Here is a 23,283-nt window from a genome sequence, read left to right as displayed (position 1 = left end):
AATCATAGAATTAATTAAGACAATTAGGAAGAGATTGTAACTTACTATGGGTAGTGATGGGAGATTTCAACGAGATAATATTTTCGTTTGAAAAGAAAGGAGGTCATGTAAGCGACGGGAGAATTGAATACTTTTCGTGATGTTTTAGGGATTGTGACTTAAGTGACTTAGGTTTCTCTGAACAATGGTTTACATGGGAGAGGGGAAGGTTGCCAGACAATAACATTAGAGAGAAACATGACAGAAACGTGGCAAATACAAGATGGTGGGAACTTTTTCCAGACTACTCGGTTGAACACTTACAACATAGTATTTTTTATCACTGTCCGATTATGCTTAACATGACAAGAAGAATTGGTAGACGCACTCTAGCAAGACCATTCATTTTTCGATTTAATGCGAATTGGATGTTGGAAGAGAATTTTGAGGAGCAGGTGATTGAATGATGGGGATCATGTAAATGAGATATAACAGAAAAATTATCTATACTTAGATCAAAATTGGGTAGATGGGCTAGCATGAATAAGGCAATTAGAAAAGGAAGAAAACAAAATTTATATTCTAGGTTGAAGGAGTTGGCCAAAGACGATCCCATTGATGAAGTACTTGTACAAATAACGAATGTAAAGATAGCTTTAAATATTGAAGCAGACAAAATAGAAATTTTTTGTGAGTAAAGGGCGAGGGTATACTGGCTTAAAATGGGAGATCGGAATATATCTTTTTTCCATAATGTGGCAAATGGTCGTAAGAGTAAAAACACAATCAGGGGTATTAACGATGTCAATGGAAGATGGATTGAAAGAGAGATTGAGCTCATTGATGTTGCTTCCAAATTCTTTAAAGAACTGTTCACGACAAAAATAGTAGGGCAATGTGATAGGATTTTTGAGAATGTTCAACCTTGTATAATTGGAGCGCTAAATGAGAAACTGATGGTCAATTTTCAAAAAGAGAAAGTTCTTGAAGCAGTGAAATCGATGTCACCTCTTAAAGCATTAGGTAAGGATGACTTTCCCACTTTTTTCTTTCAAAAATATTGGCAGGTTATGAGGGATGATATTTGTAGATACTGTCTAGTCGTGTTAAAAGAAAATAGGGATATACAAGAAATCAATAGAACTAATATTATTTTAATCCCTAAGACAAGCTCACCAAATAATATGAGTCAATTTAGACCAATCAGCCTGTGCAATGTGATTTATAAAATTATATCAAAGATGTTGGTAAATAGATTTAGGAAGGTATTGGATATATGTATTGATGAACATCAATGCGCTTTCATCCCAAGAAGGCAAATTACAGACAATATATTAATGGCTTATGAAATCCTACACTTATTCAAGACAAAAAAAAGTTGAACCGACTGGATCGTTTGCTTTAAAACTTGACATGAATAAGATATATGACAAGGTTGAATGGAGCTTTATAGAAAAGATGATGCAAAAAATGGGTTTATGTAATGGTTGGGTAAATTTAATTATGAAATGTGTCACTACAGTGACATATTCGGTGGTTTTGAATGGGATGCAAGGTGGAGATTTTAAGCCTAGCAGGGGATTGAGACAGGGCGACCCCTTATGCCCTTATTTATTATTTGCGCACAAGGATTTTCCAATCTTATTATTATGGACGAGGCGTCGACACCAGTTGAAGAGATTGTTAATAATGAAAGGATTGGAATCGAAAGTGATTGTTCTTAAAAGGTAAGGACTGAATCCAAAAAATGGGTGAGTTTAGTTTCCGAAAGAACTCAGTTGAAAGCCGAGGGCTAGATATTTTAAAGGTGTATTTCCCCAAAAGGGGTGCGAAGCATTAGCCTCTGTCGTTGATGCGATAATGGAGATTGAACGGTTTGGAGGAGACGAACAGAGACTGTTTTCTTTAGGTTTTGTTCTGATTGTTTTTTGTTTTGTTGTTTTTATTTTTTATTTTTATGGGTACACCGATTGGTGGTCCTTTTGCTGGTGGACAGCTAGTTTACTTTCTTGGCTTTGTAACTGTTCGTTTTTGCATTAGTTAATTATTTCAAAAAAGAACTTTTTAGTTTTTAAGAAAATATATTTTTTCGACTAAGAAGTTTGGAATTGGGGTAATTGTTAAATAAATTTAATCACTAATTTTAATCCAATCAATTCCACTATTATTTTGGTTTCAATTAAGTATAAATTATTAAAATTTTCATAATAATTTTAAAATAAAAATTATAAAATTGATTTAATCATTGGCTCAACAAAGTCAATTAATTTTTTCCTTCCTCTATATTGATGTATATATTAAACAGTCTTTGTTCTAATTAGTCAGTTCGATTTTAACAATCTTGATTACAACTATGTCTAAATCCCAAAAATTTAAATATATTTTAGAAAAAAATATAAAAAAATTAAAAATTTCACACCATAAAATAACAATATAAAGTAGGAAAAATGATAAGGAAAGGAAATCGAAGGTTAAACTAGGGGTGAGCAACACTCGAATCGACTCGAAAAAATTAAAAAAATTTGAATTTCGAGTTAAATGAATCGAGTTATTCGAGTTAATCGAGTTATTCGAATCAACTCGAATTTTTTTTTCGAATTTTGAGTTCGAATCGAGTTGAGTTTTCGTATTCGAATAACTCGAATAATTCGAATATCAAACTATAATATTTTACATTTTTACCCCAAACTCCCAAACCTTTTTACTTTTACCTCAAAACTTTTACTCCTTCTCACTTTCCCCCCAAAACTTTTACTCCCCTCCCCTCCCCTCCCAACCCCCCAATCTACCCAAAATCCATTTCCCACTAAAATTTTACTCTCCCATTTATTTTTTCTCAAAACTTTACTCCCAAAAACCCTCAACCTTTTATTTTGCCCCAAAATTTTTACTCCCTCACACTTTTCCCCTAAAACTTTTATTCCCTTCCCATCCCACCTCCCATCTATCCCAAACCCTCTCCCCTCTAAATTTTTTTAATATTTTCCCTCCAAAATTTTACTCCCCCTATTTACTTTCCCTCAAACTTTTATTCCCCAAAACTTTTTATTTTTCCCCTAAACTTTTACTTCTCACCCTTTACCCTCAAATAAAAAATAAAAATTATCCAAAAAATCACTAAACATAAATAGTAATAATTTTATTTATATCTACTATTTATATTATTAAATTAAATTTCACATTTTATTTTTAAAATAACTTTTATTAAAAATCATATTTTTACATTTAATATATTTTTAATTCTAAAATACATAGTGACAAGAATCAAGATAATTGAAACAACTAAGCAAGCAAAGAAGCTAACCAGTATATAAAAAATTAATAAATAAATTATGAAGTGATGAAAGTTAATAAAAAATTTGATTAAGGTGGACAAATTTTATTACGATGGGTGACAATGATTATAAGGACCCAAAATTATTTTTTAAAATTTAACTCGAACAAATATATTCGATTCGAATTCCATCTCACTCTACTCGATTCGAGAAAACTTCAAATTAAGTTAGGATGATAAAATAAAATTCGAAAACTCGATTAACTCAAAAATTTTCGATTCGATTCAATCGAATGTTCACCCTTAGGTTAAACCGAGGTAAAGCCCAAATGGCAAGAAGTAAAGCAAAACGGAGTGGGTTAGTGAAGGAAACGGCGGGTACAACTAACGCTCCAGCCTTTTGGTTTTCTATTTAAAAGCTTTGCTACCTTTTTATGCTTGTCTTTCACTTCCCATCTTCACAGCTTTTTTTTTTTCTTCGCCACTCCCCATTTCACCTCTTCCACCACCAAACCCCAAACAACTCTCTCTCTCTCTCTCTCTCAGGCAATTTCTGGGACTCTCCGCTTTGTTTTCTTTATTATTATATTTCTATTCTAGAATTTTATATTCCATTTAAATTCTTCACTTTCACGCTATAAATCCTCTCTCCGTTTCTCTCCCTTTCCCCTTCCTCTCTCTCTTTTCTCTCTGCCACAGATTCCTTCGCTGATACCGGTAAGCTTTCCCTCTTCCGATTTCCACAAAAACGTTGTCGTTTTCTTCTCTGGTCTTTTTTTTTTTGCTCTGAATTTCATGCTCTGTGGAAACTCGAGACCTGGAAAACGATGTTGTTTGACTGGTTTTTTTTGCGAGTTTCGATAATCGTATTTAGAAGAAGACGAAAAGATGTCGGTGCCATGATGTTATCTCGTTTCTCTTGAGTTGAAACTCGAGTCAGTACTGAGTTTGTCTGAGCTCAAATTTTTCGCTGCTTAATTTTGAGATCTTAATGATGTATTTTGTTGTTGTTGTTCTGAATCAAAACGAAAATGATCCGAGTTGAAGCGAGTCATTATTGCGATTTTGCTTTGAGAATTTTAAAACATATTCTGCTCTTTTTTTTCTACTTTGATTTCAAAATTTCGTCTCCTCGAACTCGAATCATCTCTTATTTTGAATCCAAACAGAGTTGTTTCGAGTCTGATCCGAGTCAAAGCGCGTCACAACCCGATTTAGTTTCGACTTCACCTTCTTCTTTTTTTAAAATTTATATCTTCATATTTATTCTAAATTCGGATATTTTGCAAAATGAAAAAAAAAAACTAATCATTTCATTTGGATCATATTGCTGATTAGTTTGATAATTACTATGCGCAGATTAAGGTTTGGTGGCTAAGTGAGGAAGGAAAATGAACACGCAACTTTTGGAGATTGAGCCAAAGGAACTTAAATTCGTATGTGAGTACATAATTACTTGATTGCCCCTGCTCTTTTTGCTGCATAAAGTATTTTTATAATAAATTAGATAAAGTAACTTTTCATTCTTTAATCTTTTCTATTATAAGAAAATATTCTCTGTTATATAGAATTATTTTCTTTGTTTGGTCACTAAATACGCGGATGGAACAAGGAGGAGTTGTTTAAACCTGTTTGTTTTAACGCTTCTTTTTCTGAAAAATAAAATATAAAATATGGTAGTAAGCAAAATTCGTGCTTAACTGACTTATTTCTTTGAATCTAGCATATTAGATCTGAATATTAATGATTATAATATTTTTGCGCCCTCATTCTGCGACCTTATTGTGAAAAAGATGCAAAAAAGAATTAAGGCTTCTTTTCTTTTTTGTAGCAGTTATGTATATTTTTGTGGGTTTGTGGAAAAAACCGGAGGGGTTAATATATTCATAATTTTTTATCTCCGATATTTATTTATTTCTGATTTAAATTTATTTTTTGTTTGGTAGTTATATTGAAGAAGCAAAGCTCCTGCTCGATTACGCTTACAAATAAAACTAACCAGTATGTTGCTTTCAAGGTTTGAACTCTTATCCTTTAAAAAAAAAATTGAAATTTGTAAGGTTTATTTCGTGGGATAGAATATTTTAGAATGCTGGATTCCAATGTAATTGAAGCAATGATATCTGTGCAGGTTAAAACTACATCTCCGAAGAAATACTGCGTACGGCCTAATGTTGGCATTATTATGCCAAAATCAGCTTGTGATTTTACAGGTAAGGAGTTTCTGTACTTTAATTTATTTTATGATTCATGCTACGTTCACGTAACAAATGAATGTGAAAGCTTAAGCGGCTTTTAACCTAATAATGGCTCACGACTAATGATGTAAGTATATTAAGATCAAGTTATCATTACAAGTTATGGGGTCACTTGGCTGAGGGACCCTAGATGTTTTTAATTATTTTGCCATCTGAGAAAGGCAAGATTGGGATTTGATAAGGGTTTACTTTTTCAGCTTTTCATGTGCTTTAAATTCCCGGGCATTTCCTCTGTATTAGCCAGTTGCTTTTCAGTTTGATAATTCATGATTAATTTGCTGAGATTGCAAATCCTATGAGGCAACAAAAAGTAAAAAAAATTACACACTTTTGACAAATGATAATCTGATAATCTTCACCTTTAGGACAATCTGCCATTTGATGTCCCACTAGTTGGACAATAAAAGCTAGAGCTGCTACTTACATATAAAATACAGTCCTGAATTTCTCATATGATGTTCTTTATCAAATTTCTACCCTGTCCTATACTATATATATTCTAACCATTGTTCTTTTTTTCTTTTAGTTACCATGCAAGCTCAGCGGGAAGCCCCTCCTGATATGATATGTAGAGATAAGTTCTTAATCCAAAGCACAGTTGTCCCAGTAGGAACAACTGATGAAGACATTACATCTGCCACAGTAAGTGATTTTCTGCCCTGCTTGTGCTTTATTTGATAATATTAATTAGTTAGTGACTTTCGCTCATTGTGTGCTTGACAGTTTGTCAAGGACAGTGGAAAATATATTGAAGAGAACAAGCTTAAGGTTGCCCTTGTCAGCCCTCCAGATTCGCCAGTGCTATCACCAATTAATGGGACAATGAATCAGGGAATGGATTATGATAGAGTTGAGACTTTTGCAACACTTCCAACGGTTAGATCAACTTCATCTATTTTTGTAGCCCTTAAAATTCAATCTACTTCAACTCACTTATATAATTAGTATTCTTTATAATCTGAAAGGAATTTTTTGTTTGAATATGAGATTTAAAAACAAACTTCCAAGTATATTAATGAAGCTTATACATTTAAGAAAATTACAGTGTTCTCTTCTCTGTGTCAGGTTTTGACGATTGAGGAATCAAAGATGAGAAATACTGAGGATTTAAAGCCAACAAAGGATGTAGAGTGGAATTCAAGGAAAGATACGTTATATGAGGAGAAATTAAAACCAAAGAAGGGTGCAGAGCTGAAGCCCATGAATGATATTTTTGGTGACAATTTAAATATAATAAAGGACACTGAACCGAAGCCAAAGAAGGATGCAGAGCTGAAGCCCATGAATGATATTTTTGGTGACAATTTAAATATAATAAAAGACACTGAACTGAAGCCAAAGAATAATTCTTTCAATAGCAAGGAGTTAAAGCCGGTGAAAGATGAGGAATCAAAGCCAATGGAGGATATTCTTGATACCGAGGAATTGAAGCCAATGAAGGAAAAGGAGTTCAATGTATTGAAGGATTACAAGGTGAAAACATTGAAGACTGCTGAGGACCTTAACTTTGCCAAAGATATGGAGGAAATGAAATCAAAATTAAGTGACCTTGAATCAAAGCTAGGCAAGGTAAGTTAACAAGGCTTGATAATGACGGTTAAAAAAAAGGTCGTGTTATGTTTTGCTATCATTTAATTTGAATCTGTTTTCAATAACACTAGTAGTCATTTCCGTTTCAGGCTGAAGCAACCATTTCAAAACTGACAGAGGAGAGGAGGTTAACGGTTCAAGAGAGGAAGACCTTACAAGAGGAACTGGTAAGTTATTCTCTTGTGCGTTCATCTTCTCGTAGATTCTTATTATATGTATCTCATATCAAGTGTTCGATCTCATAAAGTCAATAAATGTGATGCCACTTTTGCGGGTGATTTTCTAGGCATTTTAGATTTTGACCTGTTAATGGTGAATGGTCATTATATGTCTTGTCTTCAAACGTCTTCTTTTCTCTCACTTTCTTAGAGTAGGCCAGTTATTGTTTTTGACCATCTAATAATCCTTCTTTAGAGGAGCTATTTCTTTACCAAAATAATGTTTTGAGTTCACATGAAAGATGTTTAAAAATATTTACAGTAAAAGTCCATGTCTATGCAGGCGCTGTTGAGGAAAAAGATTGATGTAAGAAGAGTTCAAGTGGGATTTCCTCTCCTATTTGTGTGTATGGTAGCAGTCGTAAGTATGTTTATGGGGTACCAAATGCAGCATTGACAAAACTATACTTACTCCATGTGATGGCGTGGTCCAGCAACAATCATGCAGTGGGTTTGTTAATAGTTAGAAAAGATTGTAGTTACTTTCCTCATCATAGCAAGTGTGCACAATATTTTATAGGGATGGCTAATATAAAGCAAAAAAATTGTTTTGTGAACGTTTGTGGTTAGCTTAGCTGTTTGGCCAAAAGGAAAAGGAACATATGAGGTAACCCATAGATTAGAAGTTTATACATACAAGTATAATTTTCATTTGAACTTTTACAACCAAATGCCAGCCCCTCAGATAATTTAATTTACTGAACCGGGTTTTTTTTTAAAAAACAAAGGAAGCCTTTCTTAGAAATAAGAAAAAATGATTATAAGTATGATTTTAAATGTTGGATGAACAAAAACATGTATATATATAAATTGTTAGGTTTTCGATCTATTTTGTATACTATCCTTAAAACACATCCTATTTATTATCATAAAGTAAAAGTAACTAATTATTTGATTTGAGAATATTCAAGTGCCGAACAATGAATATATGGATATGCAGCTTTGCAAAAATTAAAATTAATGCGCATTATCCTATTTTCTAGTAATGAACTGAATATCACATATATAATCAAATCAATTTCAAATTCTATAAAATCCTCGATTTTGTAACTTATGAATAAAAACACACTGATATAAATACTCATATACGTACAAAATAGAACGGCAAGCCTACCCTAAGCTTCACTCAGATCATAAATATTCTCAAATGTCAAATGGAAAGACAGCATCAGGTGCGGAGGTAGTTTTGGGGAGAATAAACAAGAACCTCTCGAGGAAACTTAGAAGTCAACAAAATATAGCCTATACATGGAAACATACATTCCAGAGGCAACTACAAAGCATACCGCACTGGCTTCTCGCCGGAAGCATGTTTTTTGCAACCGACTGCATTGTCATATTACATGTACATTTTTGTAGAGATCTTGCTCACCCACCTCATTGCCATTGAGGCAGATTAGGTTCACTCCTTTCTGTTGGGGAGCCAGGAACGAAGGGCACAAAACCCCGGCCACCAAACATAGGGCGCATGAAGGCATTATCGAACTTTCGCCAGTAGTAATGAACAGTGTGTGCTGGAGTTGTAAGAAGTGCACGAATGCTGTTTGGTCGATGAACTCCAATTAAACTATCATCAAAAGAATCCTGGCCGCTTCCGAGAAATGGTGCCTCCATTGATTTTGGAGTAGATTGGTCTGAGAGCATGCTGGCTGTTGGTTTGGGATGTGGCAGCAAGAACCTTATTAGAGGTTTAGTCATTAAACCAAAAACCTGAGCATAACCAACAGGTATAAGAGATTTAGCAACACTCCCAAGAAACTGTTATGATTACAACATAAGAGAACAGAGACTCGCAAAGAGATGCAAAAACAAACTGTTTTACTCGAAAACACAACACAAAAGCATAAATATGTCAAAACTTTTATATAACACAATCATTAACATACTACATTTTATATAAATATATAGGCTCTACATCTTAACAATAACCATTCTCATACAATTAGAACTTTCTATGAATCAACAGCTTATGTGACAAAAGCTCAAATAACCAATGATACTTGAAGCATTAATGCTGAAGCAAAGGCTTCAACATCTCAAAAAGTAAATTAAAGAAAAGATAAATAAGGCTAAAATGCTAAACATTTGAAAGAAACCATCAAATCTAAGCACAGCTAAAATTTAAGGCAGGAGATATCTTACCACAGTGCTGAATAGAACAATGGTTATAGTGCTTGTAATCATAATTGCATTTCCTCGCAACTGAGTATGGCCCCCCCTTGTAAACTGCATTTATGCATTACGTGAAAATATATCAGATGATATCAGTTTGAACTTACTTTCGACCACGCATATATTTCTATTTCCTCATAATTTCTAGCCAACATTAACACATCAAAGCTCTAGATCTATTACAATAATAATAATAATAATAATAATAAGCTTCCCTTATAACTGAAATAATAGTAAACCTTTACCTGATTATATGCAAGTGCCATAGATACAGCGCCTCTCATGAGCCCAGCCCACCATATTATAATCTAAACAAAGAAATACAGAGAGAAGTAATGTCAAACATTATTAATTGATTTGCAAGCAAAAAGTTAAAACACCAAGAACACGTACTTGTTCCCTGAAGCTGATTTTTTCACTAGCTGATTTCTTTGCCAAGTTGGATAAAAATGACAGGGGAAACACAAAAGCTGCTCTTCCAACCATAACAAGACCCATCAGCACAGCACTAACAGCAACTGACGTTCCAGGGCTACAAAATGGAGATCAAACACAATGAAAAACACCAGCTCATCAGTAAATGGAAGCTATCTTGTACAAGTTGCATCGAAGAAAAGGGAAATGGAAGAGAAAATCTGAACTATATATTTATCAGATAGCCAAGACACATATGACTCATTAATTTACAATTTACCAAAATCAAGTCAAGAGTACTTCCTAGCAGGTACAGGTGCAAAGACCATACCTATCACTGACAAATCTCCACTTCTCCATGTCCAAAGCATCCATCCCGACATAAAGAAAGAGAAAAGTCTCAGCAACAAATGACAAGGTAGCAAAGGCATGCCTGAGTATAAACAAAAGAACTGAATCAATTGAGGCACATAAAGAGTTAAAATTGGGACTTTTTTCCTCCTAATATCAATGATGGATGACCTCTATTGCCCTTAAATAACACTGTGGAAGAGACATACTTTGTAGTAACTCTTGAACTCTCTGTAACATTGTGCCAGGTATAATGTGACATCACAATCCCACAAAAGAATACTGTGAGAATGCCACTCAAATAGAACAGCTGCAAGCGAGGCAACATTAGAGTTATGTAGTATGCAAATAACCATCAAATTTAGAAAGTTGTATCAGAAAAAAGGAGGGGCCGGACAAAACTGCCATATTATTGCTAACAAGAGTCTTACTTCAGCCATGATATACGAAAGGTATGCCATAAGCATCATAAGAGCAAATTCACGATCTGTTGAGTGCCTGAATCATATTAAAATCAAGTACATTCAATAATTAGTTCAGAACTTCAAAATTAATAAATATGTTCAGTTAAGGTCCTCGGTTAAGTAAAATTTTCAAAATGACAAATAACACTACTTTTGTGTAACCCTTCATTGAGTGGCACAGGAAGAGATTCTTTTAGAAGTATTTCAAGGTTGTTTAATGTATAGGCAACAATTATGGAAAAGCGAGTTGATATGAAAACCCAGATAGCATTGAAACATACCTTCCAAAGTACAACTTTTTGATGATGTAAGCACTAACCAACCCAACCTGAAAGGAAAAGAAAAATATCACACCTTCGTGGAAGCACAGTGATCACAGAATGAATCAGGTTTGTACGAAAAGACACTTACAATCACTCCCAGCATAGTGCTTGCTAAAAATAAATACAAAAAGCTGCCAATAAACTCCAGAAGAATTCTAGGACTGGTATTAACGAGGTCAAAACTCTGGATTGCATTGAAAAGCACCACAGATGTTGCATCATTTACAACACCCTCTCCGAAAACCAAACTGTAGAGTAATGGAGTCTCATCCTGATTAAGCACCTGCATCATCAGTAACAGTTCCATTTTAGCAAGTTGGTATACTAGTTGTTCCCATTTAGAAAAAAGCTACTATAATTTCAATTATGCATACCTGCAGTGTGCAAACAGAATCTGTTGCAGCAAAGATTGCACCAATTGCTGAAAGTCAAAGGAAACAATAGTAAGACACCAAAACATTCACAAAGTCATTTTGGAAAATAAGGGAGAAATAAGGGCTAATACCTAGAAAATCTCCAATGTCTAAGGAGCCAATGTCCATTTCCTTGAAGAAGTTAATTACACCTGTTACAACCAGAAAAATTAGTCTTGGCAATACAAAGACATACATCAACAAATCAAGCTGACTCCTAACACTGCCAATAGTAAGAAAATAAAATAAAATGCATCTGCACTACTGTATATTGTCTCCATAAGGTCGTTAGAAATACCTAAAGAGATAATTGTACAAGATATTAGTGTACCAACAGCCCCAAACAGCATGATGGTGATAAAGTTACGGAAAAATTGCTTCTTTTTCACCTGAAACCTGGCAGAGAAAGCAGAGATCAGAAAGGCTTTAGCAAAGCAAAATATTAACTAAATGCAGCCATCATTTTTACTCTAAAGAAAATTTAAATAAAACATCAAACCTTAACAAGTAGAAAAGACATCCATGTTCCTCTGTTTACAGCAATGAAAACATTGGGGAATTCTCAATGCACTCAAGTTGAAGCCAGAATAGAGACTCAGGAATGGGTATTTAAACAAAACAAAGCTTCACATTTGACAAGTATTATATGTCCATCTATTTTACCTTTTACAAGGTATAATAAATTATCTTCATATTTTCCATTCACAAGATAAATTTAAATGAAAAAGAAAGATAACAAACTTACCCAGCATTGAATATAATAGGGGGCAGAAGATAGATAAAGAACAGATCTTCACTGAAGACTAAAAGATGAGAGCTTTTACCCCCACTTGTCAACAAAATAATGACCCCAGTGAAAACACCCTGCCAATAAAAGTAATTTAAATCGAAGACATCAGACAAGAAAACACACAAAACCAAGCAATCAAAACTTAGCTGAATTGTCCATGAATGACAAAATCCACGTCAACAGATGTCAAGAGAGAAACTCACAATGATAAGGGCGGTAATTGATTCGTTCATCCATCTATTCTCCTCCAAAAGATGACCAATCACAATGCAAGCACAAAGAAGCGCTACAAATATGTTCATGGAGACCACAGACGCATAGTCTGAAGTAGATAGTGTCTGCAACTTAGTAAAGACAGCAGCTAAATGCGGCGCCACCATATTGACCTCTTTTTTAATCAAATTTTATTGCTTCTAACTGAAACAGTTGTTGTCCAAGGCTTCAGATTTAAGCTCTCCTTCGACAATGTAAATCTTCGAAAAATTTTATGTCTCTGAACTGTCCATTTCAAGAACTTTCTAATCTTACAATCCTTAAGCACTCTGCATTATAATAAGCAAACAGTTAAAAGTCACCTATTATTCTGCAAATCTCAATTTTTTTCCCCATTTTTCGTTCTTTATGTTCTGTTCTTGTGGTTGATTGTTGTATTGGACAGTTGAAGGTGAAATTGAGGAAAAGAAAATCATTAACTTCAATTATATAGAAATATTTTCTTCTTCTTTTTTTTTTTAAGTAGGAAATACGAAGAATTGAAGAAAGGTGAAGAATTTAGAACTCTTTTCAGTTATGGAACTCAGTTATCAATGATTTTTCTAACTGAAAAGAAAAGAAAAATACATCCTTTCTTTTCATTCCTTCGCTTTCTCAGCGACAAAACTTTATTTAAAAAAATCAAATTCAACTGAAAAAGAATGAACAAAGACAGCATTTCTAAATATAATTAATCTTTCTTTTTTAATTATAACTGCTTTGCAATTTCATTGAATCAAAACCGCAACTCACTACTAAAAAGATTCACAATTGTTAACTCATTTTCTTTCTTTTCCTCTCATTATCTCAGCAAACAAACATGCGAATGAAAACAAAATTACAACTTACCGAATCGTTTTGGAGAATCAACATCATGCAGCAACAAATCATCCTTGTTTCAGCTCCGTTCAATTTTCTTCTCTAAATTAGCAAATAATTTGCGATTTTATTGAACCAAAAAAAAAAAAACAACGGACAGTTTCAAAGAGACGAGTAGATTCGAAGAGAAAGCTTAAGAAAACAAAAAGGAAAAAGAAAATCCAATGTTTCACTGTTTATGGAGCTTTACCCACGTGAATCTTCGACTTTCTCACCAACAAATTGCCACAATTTTCGTCTCTTCTTTTTTCAGCTTCAAATCTTCGGTTTCGATGGGAGAGAAAGAAAGTATCTCTAAATGTACAGTACAATTATATTTAAAATAGAAACGGTAAAAATGGAAATTTTTAAAATGCAAAATCGAATTTGAACTGTCCGATTTGTTGAGTGATGGTTTCATGTGCGAGTAATCGTAAGTTGGTAAGACACGTAACAGGTAACAGCTAACAACTTTACCTCTCCCTCCTTTGGAAAGCAGTTTAAATTCATTGACTTAATCTACTAATTGATATTATTACCGCATGGTTAATTTAAAAAATAAAATCAGTAACGTGATTGGCTAAGTATAAGTATTGCAATAGGCGTGCATGTGATCCGATTGGTTGGAATGAAAAGGAAGTCTCACGAGCAATCTCACACCTTCTTTTTGTAGGCGTTGGGTTCTTCACGGATCCTAACATTCAACTTCTTCTTTTTGTGTTTTAATCTTAATACTGTCTACTTATTTGAACCCCCAAAATATCTTCTACAGTAAACTTAATTCAGTTTTCTTTTATTGATTATTAATTAATTAGATATGCTGTTTGTGTAAGCACATGATTGGCTCTTAGTTGAGATTTTCAAATTGGATTTTTATAAGGCAAGTAAGTTATTTTTTTAAATAGCAAGTTTTTAAGTAAGTTATTGATTTTTTTTATATAGTTAAAGGTTAAAAGAATTGTAATATTAGTGTTCTATAGTGGTAAGATAAATTATATTTTTACAAAGAAAAAGTGCTATGAAACTTTGAAGATGTTATTATTAGAAAGAGAAGCCATAAATATGGATGGAAAAAAATAACTGAGCTAAGAGCGGAGCAAATGTTGCTAAATCCACCACCATACTTGGCATGCTCTGCTTCACTGCCCGACCCGTTCCATTATAAATGTATAATTTTGAAAATCACTATTACCTGTATGAAGTAATACATTTGTCCCCACCCACCCCACCTCGCCCTACTTCGCTTCAATTTAATTTTTGCTATTTATATTTAATATTATAAATCTTTTTAAAGACAAGTAGATATTTAAATATAATTCTTCAATAAAGAACCTCAAGTTGTGGCCTATTAGTTGAGTGTTCATCGTTTTCAAGAATAGTTTGGGTTCAAATCATCATTTTATCCAAAAAAATTCTTCAATAAAATACTTAAATATAAAAATATGAACTTTTTCTAGAACACATTATTAAATTTTTACCCTTTTAATAACTATATATACAAGCATAGAATGGTAATTTCATGTAGTGAAACAGGACAAGACAAACAATTACCATAACCGCTCCATACCTATTGTACAAAAATAAACCCACCCTGTCTTTCCCCACATCTACTTTCTCAAAGAAAATTCCACTCCTTTCAATGTGGATCTATTTGAAATATATCAGGTGGATTGAGTTTTGTTATCCTTAGTCATAAACCCCGAACATGAACTGTAAAACAAATATGAAGGATACAAAAATATCCATCAGGCAAATGTTGCTAAATCCAACACCATTCCACAATTGGCATGCTCTGATCCACTACTTGCCCTACTCCACTATGGATGTATAGTGTTAAAAATCTACTATCACCTCCATGGATGTTACCAACCCCATCTCGCTTTGCTTCAATTTAATTTTTTACTACTTATCTTTAATATAGGCAAGTAGATATTTTTTTGAATAAAAATTAGCCTTTATTGAAAAGAGAGAAAACCACCTTAAGAACTATAACCCACAGTAAATAACTAAAGCACTCTCTCCTAAAAATACAACCAACCAAATGAATGACCCTCATTTAATAAACTAAGTAAAACCTAAGGGAACCATAAATACATCTTTCCAAAAAGAAAATAAAGTTGTGAAAAAACATTGAGCGTCCCAACTTTAGTCAGGTGGATCTACCCCTTAGCAATCGTTTCTTGTCACAACCTCAGTGAAATTTGGCAACTCCTCCACCTAGCATCTATTCTCGTTGAAATCGAAGCCTTTAGTGGCCAGCCAATATGCCACAAGGTTGTTGATCTTGCCACAAAATTTGAACCGACAAGCACCAAAATGAGCTGTAGTTTGCTTCCCCTCAACAATATAAACGCTAATAATTGATTGGGTCATCTCGGTATCTATGAGTCTCCTAATAACTGTGCTTGCATCTCCTTCAATCTCCACCAATTGGAAACCTATGTCCTCAACGAACTAAATGATTTGGACGCAAGCAAGGTGTAACAGCCTGTTTTCAGTGAAATCGAAATAGTGGTTTCGGGACCACAAATTCGATTTAGAAAGGAAAATTATTTTAATATTATTGCATGGTTTGCATTATGATAGAATAACTTATGAAAATTTTGTTAAGAAAATTTTACCGATTACATGTTTATGTTTAATTGATAAAATGACCAAATTGCATAAAATACAAAAGTTGAGTTCTAGTAGCTATATGTATTAAATAACTATGGAATTCCTTATATGGCAATTAGACCATTAAATGGAGTTAGTAGATAAGTATGATGACTCATCTATAGAAATTTAAGAAAAGAAAATGACTAAATTGGAAATTGAAATAATTAAATATGATAATAATATAATATCATCTTATTTTCACCATCTTCCCTAAATTTTCTATGAAAACCCTAGCTAAGAGAAAGAAATTCAAGCAAGTTTAATTGAATCTGAAAAGATCAAATAAAGAGTTAGATTGAGGAAAAGAAAAAGTGTCAGATTAGTAGATTTTCGTATACGAGCAAGTGACGAGGTAAGTTTGTGTAACTAAATTGTGTGTATATTTATATTATTGAATTGAATGTTGTACATATGACTTGTGTAATTGTTATATGTATAAAATTGACTACATATTCAACAAAGTTTGATAAATGTTAAATCCCGTTTGAATAATGAAATTCAATGGGTACAGGATTTCCCGTATTGGTTGTGGTCATTCATATGTTGCGGACATACCATAGCTCGGAAGAGCATCATGTTATAAGCCCTCTCGAGCTTCCTGTTATATGGTTCCTATGAGCATCCCAATCAGTATTAATCATGCATGTGTTGTGGATATACTGTAACTCTTTGTGAGCGTCCTATTATATGATCGGTATTGATCCTGCATGTATTGCGGACATACCGTAGCTCTTTATGAGCGTCCTGATATATGGCTTTTCATGAGCTTCCCGATATGACTCACTTGAACTTCCTGATATATGGCTATCTGGAGCTTCTTGATAATAGCTCTTCGGAGTTACCTGTTAAACTCACATGAAGTTTCTGTTTTAAACTCTTATGAGTTTCCTATTATATCCCGGATAAGCTTCTTGTTACATGGCTCACATAAGCTTTCTGTTATATGGCTCAAGAGAATCTTTCTGATTATGTGCTCTAATGAGTACCCCCAAATATGAATTGACAGATTACAATTTTGTACACTTTAACTGTACTACATGTGTGTCCATCGATATTTCAAATAAATTCAACGGGTAAGGTTCTAACATGGGCTAAACTGAACTTGAGATAATTTGTTATAAAAATGTACATGTTATATGGAAATACGATAAGAAAAATATATGTATATAAAAGTTATTATATGATGAGCTCATCATTATTTCTTGACAATTGTGTGAATTACAATGACTAACATGTTTGATGAAGTTGGGAGTTTAGGCTATTAGTCAAATTTCTTGGATGCATTTTGTATATTTACTTTAATGAAAATGAATGGTAAGTTGAATTTCAAGTTATACGAACTTACTAAGTATTAAATGTTTACTTCATTTTTTTCTCTATTTTATAGTACTCGGATGCTCGTAAAGGTTAGAAGCGGGTCGGAGCAAGATCACACTATCCTTTAGCTTATTTTGGTATAATTAATGAAATTACTTTTGGTATAATGGCATGTATAAGCTAAGTTAGGTCAAATGATGAAGTGTTTTAGTTGTAAATAGCCATTGTAATGGCTTGTAATGATCATGTTATGATATATATTTATATAAGGTATTATCATGATTGAAGTATGAATATGTTTATGCATATATGCATTTGGTAACTAGGTAAGTATAAGTTTTGGAATGACATATTAATAAATTGTCTATTAGGAAGCCTAAGGGCTCATTGGGTATATCTGTAAAATGTCAAGTTTAAGACCTGATTTAAATGTCTTGAATTGGTTGGTGAATGTGTTAAAATGTTGATGTAGGTGGAAAACAAGTTTGGGTAAGAAATAAAGCTTGAAAATGACATTATTTTGTCCACACGGGCAGAGACACGGGCGTGTGTCTCAACCGTATGTGACACACGGCCTAGCACATGAGTGTGTGTTTTGGCCGTGTGTCCCCTGCATCTTAAAAATTTAGAAATAGAATGCTTCGAATTACTCACACGGGTAGAGACACGGGCATATGTCTTAGCTGTGTGTGTCACACAGCCTAGCACACGGGCGTGTGACATGGCCGTGTGAACCCTACACCTTAATTATATAAGTCAGTATGCTCACACGGCCTAGCACACGGACATGTAGCTTGGTCGTGCAACCAAGTCAGTATACCCCTTAAATTGGACACGACTTGGGACACGGGTGTGTTACTTGGCCGTGTGAGCCACATGGCCTGACCACAGGGCATGTGTCCCCTGCACATAAGGAAAAAATTTGTGAAAAATTCTCTGAGTTTTTGATTTAGTCTCGACTTGTTTCTATCGCATAATTTGGGCCTCGAGGGTCCATTTGAGGGACAACATGATTGAATATGTTTAGTTTCATATATGAATAGTAAATTATATGAATTAACTGTATATGTTCTGTAAATTTTGATAATGCTCCGCAGCCCTGTTCCGGCGATGGATACGGGTTAGGGGTGTTACATAAAGGCTTTAGTTGAAAAGGCTTCAGGTATGCTCTTGTTCACCATTACTATCGACTCTAATATTAAATCATCACTGTTTCAGATAACGATACCTAATCTTGATTATTTTAATCTGTCTTTAAACCTCGCATCAAAGTTAACTTTAACAAACATAGCTGAGTGGGGGACCAATGCCCATGTAACCCACAAGATTGGGAAGATATATTACCATCTAGTATTTTTAATTCCTCTACAAAAGACTATATTCTACTTAAAACATTAGTAACAATAATTCATTGATTCTCATTAACCAACGTGTTACTAGAATGACATATGCTCCAAAGGGTTACCACAATCGTATGCTAAACTTCATAATGAGCATTATTAAAATTATGGACCATTAAATCTTTAAGATTGTTTGTATTGTTCGATGTAAGCCAATAAATTCCCCAAAGTCTCCACACCTGCTTAGCCAATTCACATTCAAATATAGCATGTAACATTGATTCCTGACATATCCTATAACATGGGCAATTTGGTAAGGTTATAATCCTCTTATTGCACAAGTTCTCAAAAGTGGGCACAAAATTTTGAAAAAACCTTCAACTTTTAATTTTAATTTTGTTAGGAAATTGTACCTACTATAGTTTTTTTATAAGAAGACTTGTATTCGGTAGAGTCATTAGGGGTTATAAAACTATCGAGTAGGAGCTTGGAACCATTACTCACTGTATATTTGCTAGTATTTTCAACCTTCTAATTCAACATATCCTCTTGAATTGATTTTGCAAGTGGAACACTCAAAATTCTTTCTGTATCAATATTACGAAACAAGTGATTGATGAGATTTGCTTTTCTAGTCCTATTTTCATGACCAATAAGATTAGACACCATGTAAACACTACCACTAACCTTTACATATCATATTTTGCAATCAGCCAATCCCGAAAGCCAATTGTCCATCCAAATAGAGATATTTTGTCTCAATTCTACCTTCTAATTGAGCCTCAATACCAACAAAATCTTTGACATCCAAATACTTTTCCAAGTATGAGAGGGGTAAGTACCTAACTATGAATTAAGAAATCACTAAATGGGTAATACTTAAGACTTTAAACACGAGCTAATGTCATCAGATTCAACATTAATCTTTATCCTTGTTTGGCTAAGAGGAAAATATTGAATTTACCCAAATCACGAAAACTCAAGCTACCATTTTCTTTTAACTTACAAATATTTGACCATTTGCACTAATGAATCCCTCACCTGCTATAAGCTTTTTGCCACAAAAAATAATCGATAACACATTTCAACTCCTTACAAAACGTACTTGGGAGAAAAGAAGACATAGAATAAGTAAGGATCACTTGTAAAATGAACTTTATAAAAACTTCCTTGCCCTTAGGATAATATATGAGCGCTCCAACTATTTATCTTGCTTTGTATACAATCCTTCAAAATCTGAAATGATTCTTTCTTTTTCCTCCCCACTATGATTGGTAACCCCAAATATTTCTCTAGGGTTGAAGTACACCAATCACCTAGTATGTGGGACATCAAGTCTTAAATAATAGCAGTAATATTATAATTGAAATAAATTATGGATTTGTTAAAATTAACTAATTAACCTAGACTTTATTAACATTGATTAATGATTGAATGAATAGTCTGCCCACCTTGAATAAAAACTTTTCCAAAATCCATGTTACCATCCGTAAAAAATAAATAAGTGACCTCCTGAGCACATCGACAAATACTAACTCCTTTTAAATCACCTTCTTACTTTGTCATCTTTAAAAGCATTAAGAAACCTTCACTACAAGTGAGAAATAGATAGGGACTCAGAGGATCGCCCTAACAAAATCCCCTCAACGGTCCAAAAACCTCTTTGCGTTGCCCATTCAAACCTATAGTATAGGAAATTGTGCTAATGCAATCCACTATCAAAAAATCCAATCAGTATGAAATCTTATTTGAACCATCTTCAGGAAATATCATTCCACTTGATCATAAGCCTTACTCATATTGAGTTTTAGAGAAAATGACCCTTTCTTTCCAACCTACTTTTTAAAAGCATGAAAAATCTCAAAAACCAAAAGCGCATTATCTGTTATGAGTATACTAGGTGTAAAAGTACTTTGAACCTTGTCAATACAACCAATCACGTGTTGAAACCTGTTAACTATCACTTTAGAGATAACTTTATAGATAATCATACATAAGCTAATGGGCCCAAAATGGGTCATATCAGTAGGATTCAAAATCTTTGGAATAAGTAATATATTTATGCGATTTATACCTTCAACAAAAGATTCTTGATTGACTACATAAATACAAAACTTCCCAACCTTTTCGCTAACAATATGCCAAAATATTTGAAAAAATAATGCTGAAAAACCATCTCCTAAAGCTTTTAAAAGAGCCATACTATTTACTGTTGTCACTACTTCCTCCATGTTATAAGCACTCGTTAGAAAATTATTCGTATAATTATAGATGCAATTTGAAATACCAAAATAAATGCAATAAATTCTACCCTAACCAAAACTGGAAAAAAAGATTAAAAAATAATTTACTGTAACATTCAACATACTCATCTCATCTGTCATGGTTTCTCCCCCATCAATCATAAGCCATGGATTTTGCTTAAATGTTACCTTTGGGATATGAACTGATGGAAAAATTATGTTCCAATCTCTTTGCTTCAACCAATTTGCTTTAGCTCTTTGTTTTTAGTAAAACTCATCTTTATCAACTTCAATATTAAAAGCCAACTTATTATCAGTAAGATCAGTTAAAACATTATCATTAGGCACTATATTCAATAGTTTCTTCATCTAGTTAACTAAATGCCTTGCTTTATTTTTCCTATGAAGCCTCAACTTTCGAGCCCTACCTAGTAGTCTTTCAACCACCATTGAAAGCTCATTTAGGACATATCATGTACTATTCTTCCACAGTGTTTTAACTTCTTCTTCACATCATTCCTCAAGTAGCCAACAGGATTCAAACCGAAACCTATTAAGAACATGACCCAAATGGTTAGATAAATTTCCATCAGTTGTAATCAACATCAAACAATTGTTTGAGATAGAATGTGGGAAATGTCAATAAAAATAATTAGAATTTAGATTCAACTGATAAGAGTTTGTAACCCCACGATCAAGCCTTTCATGGGTATTATTATTCATAAAATTATCGTGTTCCCAAGTGTACCATGCTCTTTTATACCTCAAATCTAACAAATTACAATTATCCAACATCTCATGAAAAGTACGCATCCTATACTCCTCCCATACATGCCTACCTTATTTTTTATGAAAAAAATTATTTCGTTAAAATCACCCACTACCAACCAAGGTAATTGACCTTGTTGATCCAACTGTTTAAAAAGATTCCAAGATTATATGTAACATTTTTATTTAGGGTACCATAAAATCCAGTCAATCTCAAACGAGAACCATCATACATATCAATGACTTTGACATCAATGTGAGCTTGAAAAACTACATAAAACTACATAACATCCCGATTTCCATCCTAAAAAGAACCCCACGAAATCCATTAGTAAAAAAAATAATTCCATTGCAAAAACCACACTTTACGAACACCTTTCATCATTTTAGAATCTATCTTAGTTTTAATTAAAAAAGTTATTTGGGGACTGTACTCATTCAAAAAGTACTGAAGCCTATGAATGGATCATAAATTCTTCAAACCATGAACTTTTCAACTTAAAATTTTTATTGTGCTCGTTTGACCTGATTATTCAGTCCAATCAATCTAGCCAAGTATGAGCCTTGGCCTGCTCGTTACCCTTTCCACTTAGATCATTCATCGTCGATCCTAATAAGCCTAAATTTATAACCCGAGCTCGTTTCTTTCCATCAACAACATGAACTGGACTATCCTCTCCCTCACAGCCTATTAATTCCATATCAGGCCTACTCATGGGTCTTCCAAGATTTCCTTCCAAATAATCTTGATGCAAATATCCTTCTATACCTATGCCAAAATCAAAAGAAATCCCATCCAAAGGATTTGAATTTTGATTGCTCCATTTATCACTTCATGATCTACTCCCTAATCCCAAAAATTTTGTCGACCTCTTATTACCTTCCTTCCGAAGCCATACACTGATTCTCGAGAAAGCTCTCTTACCAACGGTCTTAAGGGAAATATCCCATGCCATAGGGATTTCATTCTTGCCAAGAATAATTTGACCTGACAAAAGTTCTCACCATGCCCCAAACATCCACAAATGAAATAAAAAAAATAGACAATTTCTCATACCTAAAATTGGCATAAACATGTTCTAAATTTAACAAGACAATTTTCTTCATTCTCTTCAATGGCACTCAAATATCAAGTTTAACCCAAATCTGAATATGCTTGTTCAAACCTTTTGCTACAGGTTTCGTATCATAAACCATAAAACAATCGCTAAAATTACCAAACTGAGTAATCATCACCTTCGACATCAACCCATACGGTAAATCATGAAGTTGTACCCAAAAATCTGCATTAAACAAAGGCACTTGTAGCGGATCCTCCCTTTCCAATAACCGATGAAACATCAACAGATGGTTATTGAAAGTCCATGACGCTTCATCCACCACACGATCTATATCCACTTTAAATAAAAATAAAATAGAAATAATTTCTCCCCCAATATTGATGTCCATGAAACCAACTAAAAATACAACAAAGACAAATGCACCTATCGATAAATAGTATAGCTACAGTGAGCAAAGATATCGTTCCCACGATGACTAAAAGTACTAGTAATTACCGTCTTTCTTTTATTTAATCAACAAATTAGAGTGATTGAATTAAA

At 33.5% G+C, this 23,283-nt stretch overlaps 2 protein-coding genes across 4 annotated transcripts; one reads left to right on the top strand and one right to left on the bottom strand.

The window, feature by feature from the left end:
- The first annotated feature begins 3,696 nt into the window (after window positions 1-3,696).
- LOC105804506 (vesicle-associated protein 2-2) lies at window positions 3,697-7,876 on the top strand. Its single transcript, XM_012637147.2, has 9 exons — window positions 3,697-3,970; window positions 4,613-4,693; window positions 5,200-5,270; window positions 5,385-5,466; window positions 6,038-6,153; window positions 6,235-6,387; window positions 6,577-7,080; window positions 7,191-7,268; window positions 7,603-7,876. Exons 2-9 carry the CDS (start codon window positions 4,645-4,647, stop codon window positions 7,714-7,716), a joined length of 1,167 nt encoding a protein of 388 aa, XP_012492601.1. The 5' UTR covers window positions 3,697-3,970; window positions 4,613-4,644; the 3' UTR covers window positions 7,717-7,876.
- A 418-nt stretch (window positions 7,877-8,294) lies between these two features.
- Window positions 8,295-13,719, bottom strand: LOC105804505 (sodium/hydrogen exchanger 2). Of its 3 annotated transcripts, none has more exons than XM_012637144.2 (16): window positions 13,568-13,719; window positions 13,348-13,419; window positions 12,450-12,788; window positions 12,202-12,320; window positions 11,755-11,852; window positions 11,549-11,608; window positions 11,418-11,464; window positions 11,132-11,326; window positions 11,002-11,048; window positions 10,688-10,754; window positions 10,466-10,566; window positions 10,237-10,338; window positions 9,885-10,023; window positions 9,737-9,799; window positions 9,462-9,545; window positions 8,295-9,029 (listed from the first exon to the last, which is right to left on the bottom strand). In XM_012637144.2, exons 3-16 carry the CDS (start codon window positions 12,624-12,626, stop codon window positions 8,697-8,699), a joined length of 1,632 nt encoding a protein of 543 aa, XP_012492598.1. In that variant the 5' UTR covers window positions 12,627-12,788; window positions 13,348-13,419; window positions 13,568-13,719; the 3' UTR covers window positions 8,295-8,696. The 3 variants fall into 3 exon arrangements, with proteins under 3 accessions (XP_012492598.1, XP_012492599.1, XP_012492597.1); XM_012637145.2 differs by having other exon boundaries at window positions 13,572-13,687; XM_012637143.2 differs by having other exon boundaries at window positions 13,348-13,684.
- Window positions 13,720-23,283: the final 9,564 nt, after the last annotated feature.

This window comes from Gossypium raimondii, chromosome 11 (genome assembly GCF_025698545.1).
Source record: "Gossypium raimondii isolate GPD5lz chromosome 11, ASM2569854v1, whole genome shotgun sequence".
Lineage (NCBI taxonomy): Eukaryota > Viridiplantae > Streptophyta > Magnoliopsida > Malvales > Malvaceae > Gossypium > Gossypium raimondii.
This window is presented reverse-complemented; position numbering and strand designations above follow the sequence as displayed.